The 12,566-nt window shown below is 36.7% G+C and overlaps 1 protein-coding gene across 5 annotated transcripts in view; it reads right to left on the bottom strand.

The window, feature by feature from the left end:
- Window positions 1–10,566, bottom strand: part of LOC129282146 (cytochrome P450 4V2-like) — a 28,915-nt gene extending 18,349 nt beyond the window's left edge. The window contains exons 1-3 of one of the 5 annotated variants that reach the window (XM_064112874.1): window positions 10,207–10,566; window positions 3,502–3,690; window positions 2,869–2,981 (exon numbers count right to left, since the gene is read on the bottom strand). In XM_064112874.1, the coding sequence (XP_063968944.1) occupies window positions 2,869–2,981; window positions 3,502–3,667 (279 nt within the window). In that variant the 5' untranslated portion in view covers window positions 3,668–3,690; window positions 10,207–10,566. Of the gene's footprint in view, window positions 1–795; window positions 915–1,852; window positions 1,961–2,868; window positions 2,982–3,501; window positions 3,691–4,366; window positions 4,604–10,206 lie in introns of those variants that run through there. The other 4 variants (XM_064112872.1, XM_064112873.1, XM_064112875.1 and 1 more) reach the window with 4 other exon arrangements.
- Between the last annotated feature and the right edge of the window lie 2,000 nt (window positions 10,567–12,566).

The raw sequence follows: 12,566 nt of genomic DNA, 5'->3' as shown, positions 1-12,566 counted from the left end.
TCCATCATAATCAATACCATCACCAACCGCAGAGCATATTTATTACCTTATCATTACTTTCATCATCATTATCAACATAATACACACTGACAATCAGTGCTTCATAACTTTTCATCACGTACATCTTTCTTTCAATTATAGACTGAGTAATTAGTAGGTATAATTATAATTAGTATCATTATTAGTATAAGTATTAGTATTAGTAGTAGTAGTAGTAGTAGTAGTAGTAGTAGTAGTAGTAGTAGTAGTAGTAGTAGTAGTAGTAGTAGTAGTAGAAGTAGTAGTAGTAGTAATAGTAGTGATAATAGTAGTAGCAGCAGCCGCAGAAGCAGTAGTAGTATTATTATTAGTATAAGTATTAGTGGAAGTAGTAGTAGTAGTAGTAGTAGTAGTAGTAATAGTAGTGGTAGTAGTAGTAGTAGCAGCCGCAGAAGCAGTAGTATTATTATTAGTATAAGTATTAGTGGAAGTAGTAGTAGTAGTAGTAGTAGTAGTAGTAGTAGTAGTAGTAGTAGTAGTAGTAGTAGTAGTAGAAGTAGTAGTAGTAGAAGTAGTAGTAGCAGCAGTAGTAGGTACAAGTAATATAATTATTATCACTTTCATCTTTCATTAATCTTATTTTTAATAGCTTATCAAGTTTATCATCATTAACTCCACCACAATTATCAGTGTCAAGATTATCTTCAATTATTTTTTTAGTATGGATATAAGAAGCATGGTGCAAGCACTTAGTTCATTAGGAAAGTTCCCATATGCAATTCATTTTCATTTTGAAAGAAGTACCGTACCCCTCACCTCAAAATCTCGACAGTTAAAGGTAAAAACAACGGGAACAGGGCCGAGCCAGAGCCTCAATCTACCCCCTGTCTTCGGTCTGTACTCATTCACCCAGTCCTCGATTTGTAAGAAAAAGTCTGAAAAATGAACAGAGAAATGTGCGAAAGCTGGCTTTGAAATCTAAACAAAAAGTAACCATGCTATCCATACACATAATTCATCTCGATTTGAATATTCTCAAAATTATATGTTCCCAATGAGCCTGTTAAAGCGCCATGGTGTGGTGGTTCTGACTCTTGTCTCTTAATCAGAGGGTCGTGGGTTCACATCCTACTCCAGGGGTTTATTTCCTTTGACAACCAAGAAATGTATCCATAAGTTGCAATACTTGAATTTGAAACTCGAAGAGTGTAACAGCAACTCTGCTAAAGCCAAGGCAATCATACTGCATTATACAAGAATGCCCTTGGGTACTTCTGATAAAGTGTCTTTCAAAGAAAAATACTGTAGGTTTAAGTGTGAAAGGTCCATTGTTCATGATCGCATGAACATCAATGCAGTGTGGTAATGAGTCGTTCAAATCTGCTTCAATCATTGTACAGTGGATAGTCTACGATTTTCTGGTGGCATTGTAGGTGGTCACAGGCTACGATTTTGTGTTTACATGACCAACACGGCCATTGCATGATTTCATGAGTTGGGCAGTATATAGGACCATATTAGACATAGCCATACAGAGGCCATACCAAGATTGTACGATGCCCCTGCGCTGATCGGAGGATGTCCATACAATAACCCTCTCACATCCCTGAATATCCCAAGCACTTGCTCTGATTGTACGTGACCTCGAAAAAAATTTGTATAACTCCACGCTTATACAATTGTAGACCCTATAATGATCATGAATATGTATGAAGATTGTACGATCATTGTATGGGATATGGGATAAAGCAGGATACGATATGGAATAAAGCAAAATACAATAACCCTCTGTGAACTGTACAATGATCATAAACTAAATTTAAATGTAAATGGGATATAATAAGATGGTACAGTACTTCACAGAAGAGACTACCTCCATATGCTCAGCCTTGTATATTCCAAGCGTTGGCATTGGTCCAAGCCACACACGTATAATGCCATTAGATGAGTATTTTTTAATCCATTCCTCTTGCTGTTTGAAGAATTCTGTTTTTTCACACAAATAACCAGTTGGAAAGGGATTGAGGAAATTTATTGAGAATATATATATCAACAAAGTGGGATTTCAGTGTTATACATAAATGTAAAATATCCACAGAGAGTAGATAAAATATAGTGGTAAATTGTGGTTATGACATGACGTAATGATCCGGGAAGATACATGCACATTAAAAATGTAGACTTTATAACAATATCGTAATATGCTAAGGTATACTTCTACAGTTTTTTCAGCATAGTCTCGGGGATGGGGGATGTTCTGCATTTTTACTTTCATTTAAAGCTGCTTTCATAGCGTTGAAGTGCAATTTCAAAATTAAAAGGCAGAGAGGGTGTAGGGCATGGATGCATTCAAGGTATTTGCGAGTAAAAGCGAATAAACTGCATGCAAGCAGTGATGACACTTCACATACCTAGGTTTACAGCTCATAAACAATTCTTATATATAAAACAAATAATGTAGCAAGTTAGTATCATGGTCTAGGGACAAGAGTTAGGGCGAGGGTTCGCTCACTCATTGTTTCATTATTTTTTCAAGGATTCACACAACAGTGCTTAAGAAGAGAATCATTTTGCTCATCCCTTAATATCAGAGTTATAGAAAGAATGGTCAGTGACATGATAGTCCAACTTTAATCCATCTTATTTTTGTGAAACATCCCCCAGCTCTCACAGTAGCCCTAAGGAGTGTAAGGCAATTTAGAATCATTGTCAGCTTTTAGGGAATTGGAAAGCAGCAAAGTGGTTGAAGTGTAAGCCTACGGCAATCACCTCCATCGCCTTGGCCTCGTATAAAATGAAGGAATGAATGAAATTATGAAATGCTGGGGAATGAAGTACAAGCACAGGCACAGGCTTGGCAACTCTTTGGCATTCAATGATAACCGGTACCTCAGTAGAATCCGCCTTGCAGATGACGATGAGAGGTATCGGCCCAAGCCAGAATCGGAAGACGCCTTGGGACTGGAACTCCTCCGTCCAGCCAACTATCTGCTTAAAGAACTCTGTCTCGGGGAAAGGATCAAGTGGGCCGGTTTCATGAAACTTGACTGACTGCATGAACATTGGTAACTGATAAACACTGATGGTGATAAATGCGGATGATCAAATTGTATTGTAACTAGAGTTTAAACTAAAAATTTTAAACAAAAATTTAATATTTGTCACGATAGCTTGTTTTTGTGAAACATGGCAACAGTATAGTAAAGATCATCATTTTTAAGGGGAGACCAAGGCAAAGTTGCCTGAAACTTTCCATCCAAAGTATCTCTGCCTTCAAAGTCAACTAAAAGCTAGCAGAACACAAAAATAAATCAAAATCACATTTCCGTTGGGTAGTTACCATAAATAGGGAATTTACTAATAAACTGCAATGATTATTATCTCTCAAGTAGGCCTATCTACGAGTCAAACAATATTTCATACATGGAATTGTAGAGGAAGGAAGAAAATGCAAAATTTGCAATATTTTGGGTGTACTTGGCCTTCAGACGTTGGATTATGAGACGTTTGAGGGGCACCTACCTCTAGCATCCTGTTTGAGTAAATGGGCGTTGCCTACGATAGGTAGGGCCGGGGGTCCAGCAAACTTGCTGATAAGATGGAAAACACGCAAGATCTTTGCTAAGAAGTATGTCAAGATGGCCGACAAGGTGACGATGACCGATACAACACCGATGCTGACCGCCATGATCGTCTACTGGCAGTGACTATCTGTAGGAATATATAACAAATAATAAAAAGATACATTCATAAAGTGGTTGATAAAAGAACAATGTTGCTACATATTACTATGGATATATATAAGTGCTACATATTACCCTGGCTTAAAGATAAATTCCAGTTTTGGTAACGATCTAAAAATGACTTTTTACAGAATCTAATATAATGACCACCTAAATGTCTGTTTGTATGAATAAAAAATATGTGCCAAAGGATTCTGGAAGAAATTGTGTAATTGATGAGAAATAAGCAAAATAAGCGCGGATTTGGTCACTTCCGTCGGGTCTTTATTTTAGCAATAATAATACAGTGTCCCACGTGTGCCTTTCTGTGTTGGTGATCTTCAGTGTGAACATTTTTCAGCGTAGATTTCAAGATTTCACAAAGTTCAATTTATGTAACTGTACCAGATCTGGATCCTCGATGATATACTGACAATTAAGCCTTGTTTTACAGACTTTCTCATGAAATCAGTGTTTACTGCAAATACTGGAATTTCTCTTTAAGCAAAGCTACCCTGATCAGGAGCTTGAGCATTCAATAAACGCCTTCCTACCGGGTACTACCCATTTACTACACCTGGGTAGAGTACGGTATGGCAAATGTTAAAACAAATGAAGTAATAAAATGAAGTAGATACAAGTGTTCAAAATATTAATACTAGTACCTTGCTTTATTGAAGATTCTTTTTAAGAACGAAATCCTAGTGAGACTCAAGCTTGATAGTGTGGATATGGATTCCAATTCAATTTTCCAATTCAGATCAACAAAACCAAGGTGAATTTTGCACTATATCAGGTATTTCTTTAATCAGCAACAAGTATCAGCCAAAGTTCAAGGATGATATTTATAATTTAGATTTCCGATTGCATGTGAAGTCGGTAGTTTTCCAGCACTTTGGTACTTTAAAGATAGTACAGTTCATGTACTTGTCTACATGATAGTAGGTTCATTTACACCACAGATATATAATAACACCAACATGCTTTGCTGCATAGAGACTCGCGTCATATAAGACTGGTACTACAAATTAATAAAGTTAAAATTGTTAGTGTTGAATGGTATTTAAAAAAGTAATTTTAGAGATGTTTGAGGATAAATAGTTGTTTTTAGCTCATCAAACTTAATTCTCACCCAAAATATGTTGCATATGTGACCATGTTCTATCCTCTCAATGTTTAAGCGTGATCACAGAAGAATCAAATCCCCCAACACACATTGACTGCCCTCCAAATTAGATCAAGCAATCCGTTACGTTCTTTTAGTACTTTCTCTCTTTCTTTTATTTTGAAGCAGTGTAAATGCTTTTATACAAAGTGTTTCTTATGTGTTAATGGGCCCTTTTATCAGTGACCATTGATCCCTATTGGTGCCACTCACCAGACTGTTTGACATCTTGCCTTTAATCTGCATACATTTGATTAATGCCAGTTTAAAATCTAATCTGACAGCCTTCTCCAAGTTATCCAGGGTTGTAAAAGCTGATAAGCGTATCAACAGTTTGAAACAAAACTAATTGTCAGAGCAAACCAAATTTGGCAGAATGACATGAATGCCGTCTTCTTGGATGGATTTCTGATCACAGAATTGGAGGATTTTTTTTCTTCATTCTGTTGATGAGCATTATTTACCAACATAAATATGTCACCATTTGGGATCTAGGACAACTCTAACAGAGGATACCCACCATCCAAAAATAACCAGGGGCGAATCCAGGATTTTCCAAGGGGGGGGATTTTAGTTCAGAAAAATCTGACAAGCAAAAAAACAAGTTATCACTTGTGTATGCTGGCCATGTTCCACTACAAATATTTGTTATGGCTCTCAAAAGGGGGGGGGGCACGGGCTGGATGCGCACACTCCCCCCCCCCCCCCTCTGGATCCGCCACTGGTTGCTTTCAACTCCCTAGTACGACTGCTCTTCCCCCAAAATTGAATGTATCATAAGGTTTAAGTAATGGTTATAAAAAATGACAAATTATTGCTGGCCTCCACAGAAACAGATCCTGTCCCATTCATTCAAGTCCCACAGATACTTACCTCAAGCGATGTTCGTGGAGGCTCCACTCCACTTCACTACCACTACCCTACGCTCCACCTACCCGAACACCCGTGAACTCGTTCGGATACACCGAGAGGCAAAGGTGGGAAAAAAAGATGTTTATTGTAACAAGTGGAACGCCTCTGGCAGTCTCGCATGCATTACGCGATTTAATATAGCAGCAGTGCTAACTTTGAAAAATACTATAAAATGATAATTCACAAAAACACCATTCATATAATGACATAATACCACGTTCATTGACCATAAATGACATTTGAACGGTGACTTAAGACTTGTCAACTACCCATGTCCACATTTCATTCACTCTATCCATAAACTTTCAAAGTTATGATGGCAATTCAACAATTACCCCAACATGGCCTAAGTTTATTGGCCTTAACCAAGGCTCGACATTAGCGGTGGCCCGGTGGCCCGGGGCCACCAGAAATTCACCTCGGGCAACCATTATTGAAAAAATGTTGAGTCTTGGTGGCCCGAATCGGGCAACCAATAGTTTTTAAAGTAGCACAATTTTTCTCCCGATTTTGCACGCATTTATCAACTTTCTACAACTCAAATTGCAAGCCAGTTGTCATGCGCCTTTTTTGTTGATCTACACACAAATACACACACACAAATTTTGCATAGTCATGACAGTACTACCGCTACAGCATACAGTAGCTGTTATCCAGCCGGCCGTGCCGGCAGGCTGGAATGAGCTAGCTTTGCATGAAGCCATGATATGCGCAGCTAGCTAGCTGTGCGCTGGCAGCCTATTCAGACTCAGGGAGCTGCGATATGAAATGTTGCTGCTAAGAAATCTTCCACAGAACTCTGAAAATTTAAGTCAAAGCCACATTTTACACCAATGAAATGCCCTTCTACAGTCCATATTACTAAAAATCTGGTGTACCCTGATTATTTGCAAGCATTAAAAAGAGGAATTATGACCTCTCTTTTGACTCAAAAAGACCGATTTCCAAATGAATTAATACACATAAAAACCCATAGGTGAGTACATCACAGTCCCATGTGTGCATTTGTATGTATGTTGATACTTTGTTTCTTTCGGAGCTGTGTCCTTTCTAGCCAAAAATAAACAGACAGTTTCTTTCTTTCTTGTTTATAAATGACTTCTTAAACCACTGTTGAGAAAGTTTATACTTTGGGAAGGCATTTTATTGATATGAAATGTGAATTTTTCCAACATTTTTGCAAATATAGGGAATGATTTTTCTCACACTTTTTTTTTCAGATATAACTTTTGCCGTTTTCTTTTTTGTTTCATTTTTTTTTATACCCCTTCCCATTGAATATGCCTGATTAAAGAATAGAACTACTAAAAAAAATAATACAAACTAAAGGATATAAAAATAGAAATGCGCCATTCCCAAAAGATAAGTGAAAATTATTTGCTTGGCTTTTAATTATATTCCAGTCAGAATAGACTTTAAAAAATATTTGTAATGGCTTCTTAATTTTCCCCCTTTCCCCATTTTTATATTAATTTTGTTTTATTCATTTTTCTTTCATTTACTTTTGTTTCTTTAGTCTAAATCTATTTTCTTTTTTTCTTTTAATTTTTTTCCTGTTCTTGGTTTTTTCTTCATTTTCTTTCTTTTGTTTTATTTCACTTATTTCTTTTTGTAATATACTTTTTGAAAATTATTTTGGTTTGTTTCCCCCTTTTATGCATTGTTCTAATTTTGCAGCATATATTTCTGTGATTTTCTCCTGCTATAATATGCTGCAAAAGAGAAAAAAAATAAACTGAATTTGGGGCCTGCATAATCTAGGTTTTAGGATTCAAAGAGGAAGAAAGGAAAAATCATTGTTTTGTACATCTATCTGAGTTTGTTATGCACTGTTTATTTACTTTACCATTTTGAGTCTGTGTCTATAGGGAGATTTAAAAAAAAAGTCCACACAATTCATTTATTCTCTTTCAATCATTACATATTTACAATGATAGAACAATTTATATTTTACCACAAATCAATTAGCAAAGTAAAAAACAGCAAACAAGGTTTACACACAAGATGTACAAAGTGAAAGTAACTTAGTGGTAGTGGCTGCAGAATTGATATTTCAGAATGTTTAATGTTTTTCTTTATATTTTCCGGGCCACCAAACTTCAATATCGGGCCACCAAAAAAAATTATTTGAAGGTTTTGGTGGCCCGAACGGGCCACCACCAAAAAAAGTTAATGTGGAGCCTTGCCTTAACTGACCTTTGACCTTGGTTTTGTGACCTGAAACTCACAGGGGATGTTCAGTGATACTTGATTACTCTTATATCCCAAGTTTTATGAACTAGATCCATAAACTTTCAGAGTTAGGATGGTAATTCAACAAATACCCCCAACACGGCCAAAGGTCATTGACCATAAATGACCTTTGACCATGGTCATGTGACCTGAAACTTGTGCAGGATGTTCAGTTGATACTTGATTACTCTTAAGTCCAAGTTTTATGAACTAGATCCATAAACTTTCAGAGTTAGGATGGTAATTTAGCAAATACCCCCAACACGGCCAAAGTTCATTGACCTTAAATGACCATTGACCATGGTCATGTGACCTGAAACTCGCACAGGATATTCAGAAGTACTTGATTAACCTAATGTCTAAGTTTCATGAACTAGATCCATAAATTTTCAAAGTTATGGTGGTAATTCAACAAATACCCCCTACTTGGCCAAAGTTTATTGACCCTAAATGACCTTTGACCTTGGTCATGTGACCTGAAACTCAGGCAGGATGTTCACTAATACTTGATTAAGCTTACGTCCAAGTTTCATGAACTAGATCCATAAATTTTTAAAGTTATGATAGTAATTCAACAAATACCCCCAACTTGACCAAAGTTCATTGACCCTAAATGACCTTTGACCTTGGTCATGTGACCTGAAACTCGAGCAGGATGTTCACTAATACTTGATTAACCTTATGCCCAAGTTTCATGAACTAGGTCCATATACTTTCTAAGTTATGATGTTATTTCAAAAACTTAACCTTCGGTTAAGATTTTGAAAATAATTCTCCCAACATGGTCTAAGTTCATTGACCCTAAATGACCTTTGACCTTGGTCATGTGACCTGAAACTCAGGCAGGATGTTCAGTAATACTTGATTAACCTTATGTCCAAGTTTCATGAACTAGGTCCATATACTTTCTAAGTTATGATGTTGACGCCGCCGCCGCCGTCGGAAAAGCGGCGCCTATAGTCTCGCTCTGCTATGCAGGCGAGACAAAAATTATAGAAAAAAATATAACGAGAAAGAAAAATATCTTAATTTCTTACTCTTCACCCTTATTTCACTCTATGTCCATCCTCCGGTAATCCTCAAAATTTGTGATTTTGGGCCAGTATCTAATTCCTCACACGTAATTATTCACAGCCGATTTCAAAACATCGCATGCGAGGGTCGCAGGTCAAACTGCATGAATATTTATATTATATTGGATGGCTCAGAAAATACCAGAAATATTTTAAGATTTGGGGAAAATATTCCACGAAAACAAAAGTTTTCTAATTGAATGTACATCATAACGAAGTGGTTCAAGGGTCAGACCTATTGTATTTGCTTTGTTGACAAACGGATCGAGAGATCTACATGAGATCGGTCTGGTAAGAAACCTCACAATTTTCACCTTTTAATTAACCAATTTTTGGAACCTTCATATGCATTAGGCGTTTGAAGGTTCAAATATCAATAAAATTCACACTTAAAAAACCGATTTCACCCTATAAATATGGAATCCATCCGGGTGTGGAGGTCTCGCTTATGCATATATTGCAGGCGGTTCAGATTCCATGATGAAGAAGTATGTCAAAATATTAAAAAAAAACATCATCATGGAGTCCTCAAGGCTATACGGTATATCTTATTATCTATGCATTTCCAGGCACATTTTATGCCTTATGGAGTATTTAATCCTTATTTTTCACTATTTAGGAAATTTTGAGGTAAGTTTTGAGCAATTTATGTGATAAGTATGTTAATATTAAAATAAAGGATATATTAAGGTAATGCTTTTACTAAATGTTAGTAGAAATGCTGTGCACACTGCCATTTCTTTTTTTTTTGTCCTACCTAAGCTAAGCCTAAGGCTAGCTAAGCTAAGGCTAAGGCTAAAGAAGAGGGGAAATTTTTCATGATAAAGCCATAAAATATATGCTAACATGCCTCAACCCAGCCTTGCATCAATATCTGGTATATCAGTGCCGATGAGCATGATAAGGTGATTCTAAGTTAGTATCATAAATTTTGTTGTAAAATATCAATTTGTGCAGAATATTTTTTTATTACAGACACAGATGAAGGTGCACGGGACTGAACTGGGGAATATCCCGTACGGTAGTCATGCACTTCCGTGATTCAAAACAACCCGAAAATTGATGCTGTAAGTGTAAAAGGGTGATTAATTCTATGTAGACCTAATACAACACATTTTCTCACCAACTTCACTTAATTTTCTCCTCTGCAGCTCTGGTTCCAGACAGTTTCAACTTTCAAGTTTGCAGTTCAGCGGACGGCTAGCTGGCATGACACCACTCAAAGATCCAATATTGTTATGAGGGCCTAGGCCGCGCGCTGGCCGGCCGCGCCGGGGCCGGAGCTGGAGCTGAATCAGTGTTTGATCCACGGCAGTACATGCAGACTCAAAAAAAAATCCCGAAACTGAATTTCAAATTTACTTAAATTCACAGACATTTCCTGAAATTTTCAAATTTTATTTTTAACGAAAATCGGACAATAAAAAAGTCAGTCTACATTTGCTCCAAGTGACCAAAATCAAGGAATTTAATCTTTTTTGTTATACCGAGGTTGTTTTACCTGACTGCTAAGAAAGCACGAATGCCTGTGAGCAAGCAACCAGGGGACCAACGGCTTAAGGTCCTGTCCGAGGGACCTGGTAATGAGGATAAATGCCTTACCAAAGGGCACTAGCGCACCACTTGGGAATCGAACCCGGGTCACCGGAATCGGGCCGGAATCCGAAACCCCCGCTCTACCGACTGAGCTATCGCGCCTCTTTTGTTAATTTGCACTTTTTTTAGAAAAAAATAATATGACTATAAAAGTTGCTTCGTTTAATTGTAGTTTAATTGTAATTTACTGATTTCCCGGAATTTCCTGGATTTTTTTTCTTTTCCCGAAAATTACCTGAAAATGATCCGCCGCGGGAAATTTCCCGGAATAGATCGGGAGATTAAGTAGAAACACTGGCCCTAGCAAGCTCTCTCGAGCTCAAAGATTATAGAGGTGGATTAGCTTTATCCGCCTATTATTATGCTCTATATAGCTTCAGTCCCACATCCTATCATAAATTGGATATATGTTTAAATCGATAGATTAACATAACGAACATAAATTTGACATAGCGGAAGCAATAATAGTGCCTATTTGAATTTGAATTCATTATTTTAGTTCGTTTCTATATCAATATTCAGTATGAAATCAGAAATACATGTCAGTAACAATGAGCTTACATGAAGTTGTAAATTGGTTATTCGATACAAACTAAATACAAGAATCTTGTAACAACGAGAAAACATTACTATATTTAATATATTTTGAATATGATACACACGACATTTAGTCCTACTCGACATTGGCATACAACGACCCCTTCCTCTTATGCCATTAATTTGAATTAACGATATATATATTGTGTTTAGGAATTGGTGAGTTGGGCCACGACGGAAGCCTGGTGAGCTTGGTCTACCAAACTATTTTTAACATTGTATTTGTATATAACTTTGTATATGTTTTAATTTTGTGAATGAATGAAAAGATCATTACAAAATTTAGCAAATATTGAGTGAATTTTCACGGATCATTCAATGCCGAGTGAATTGTTAGTACAAATGACACAAATTTCACTTTCAAATCAACTATAATAAATTGTCGCCCTTAATCTTGTAAAATTGTTTTCCTCCCTCCACAAGGAGTGAATTATTCATCCAATTTTTTTTAGAGAATATAATACTTTATATGTTAAGTTTATACTGAGAGTGAAAACCTCAGGGAAAGAAAAAGATAAAGCCGCTGACTGACTTTCGAGAGCAAAAATGTTGGAGGAATATGTTACTGTCCCATGATTGTGTACAGAGCATTCCTGCAAATGTTTTGGTCAGGCGCCATCTATCGAGCAGCAATATAGAAGAATTGGCTGTGTGAAAAACGGTACACGATCTGTGAGGACAAAATTACCGTTAGCATCGATAGCTCCCCCTCTGCATTCCCCCCAATGCAGTTAATATTATTATGCGTTGGAGCGAGGGATGTACTCAGGCCTCACGCAAAAGGTCAGGTCCACCCCAACACAAAAACAAAAATTATAGAAGAAATCAACAAAGCTTAGCATTGAAAATTTCATTGAAAAAATATAAATAAAACTGATTTGCACATAAATTGCAAATGACGGAACTAGGGACACCATGCACTCCCCCTATGTTGCAGTATTCAATTTTTTTTTTAGACAATGCACCCCCAAAAGTTTTACCACCAAGGAAATATGGGGAAAAAGATAGAAAAATGTGAAACGAAAATGGTACATATTGTATTATTTTTCTGAACAATATGCAGTGGCATGATCTTACACAAAATAAGATTTTTATACCAATATTAATATGTCAAAAGGGCACCCTTTATTTTGAAAAGGGCACTATCTTAACAAAATAAATGACTTATCTACAGTGGCGTAATGAGACGAAAATTCTGAGGGGGCTAGATATGTCGTTTCACGTAAAGATAAGAAGCTGTGAGCGAGCGAAGGGAGCGAGCACAAATTTTGACATTTTTATAATGAAAAT

This window comes from Lytechinus pictus, chromosome 18 (assembly GCF_037042905.1).
Source record: "Lytechinus pictus isolate F3 Inbred chromosome 18, Lp3.0, whole genome shotgun sequence".
Classification (NCBI taxonomy): Eukaryota; Metazoa; Echinodermata; class Echinoidea; order Temnopleuroida; family Toxopneustidae; genus Lytechinus; species Lytechinus pictus.
The sequence above is the reverse complement of the archived record's forward strand: the minus strand, read 5'-3'. Positions and strand labels throughout refer to the sequence as shown.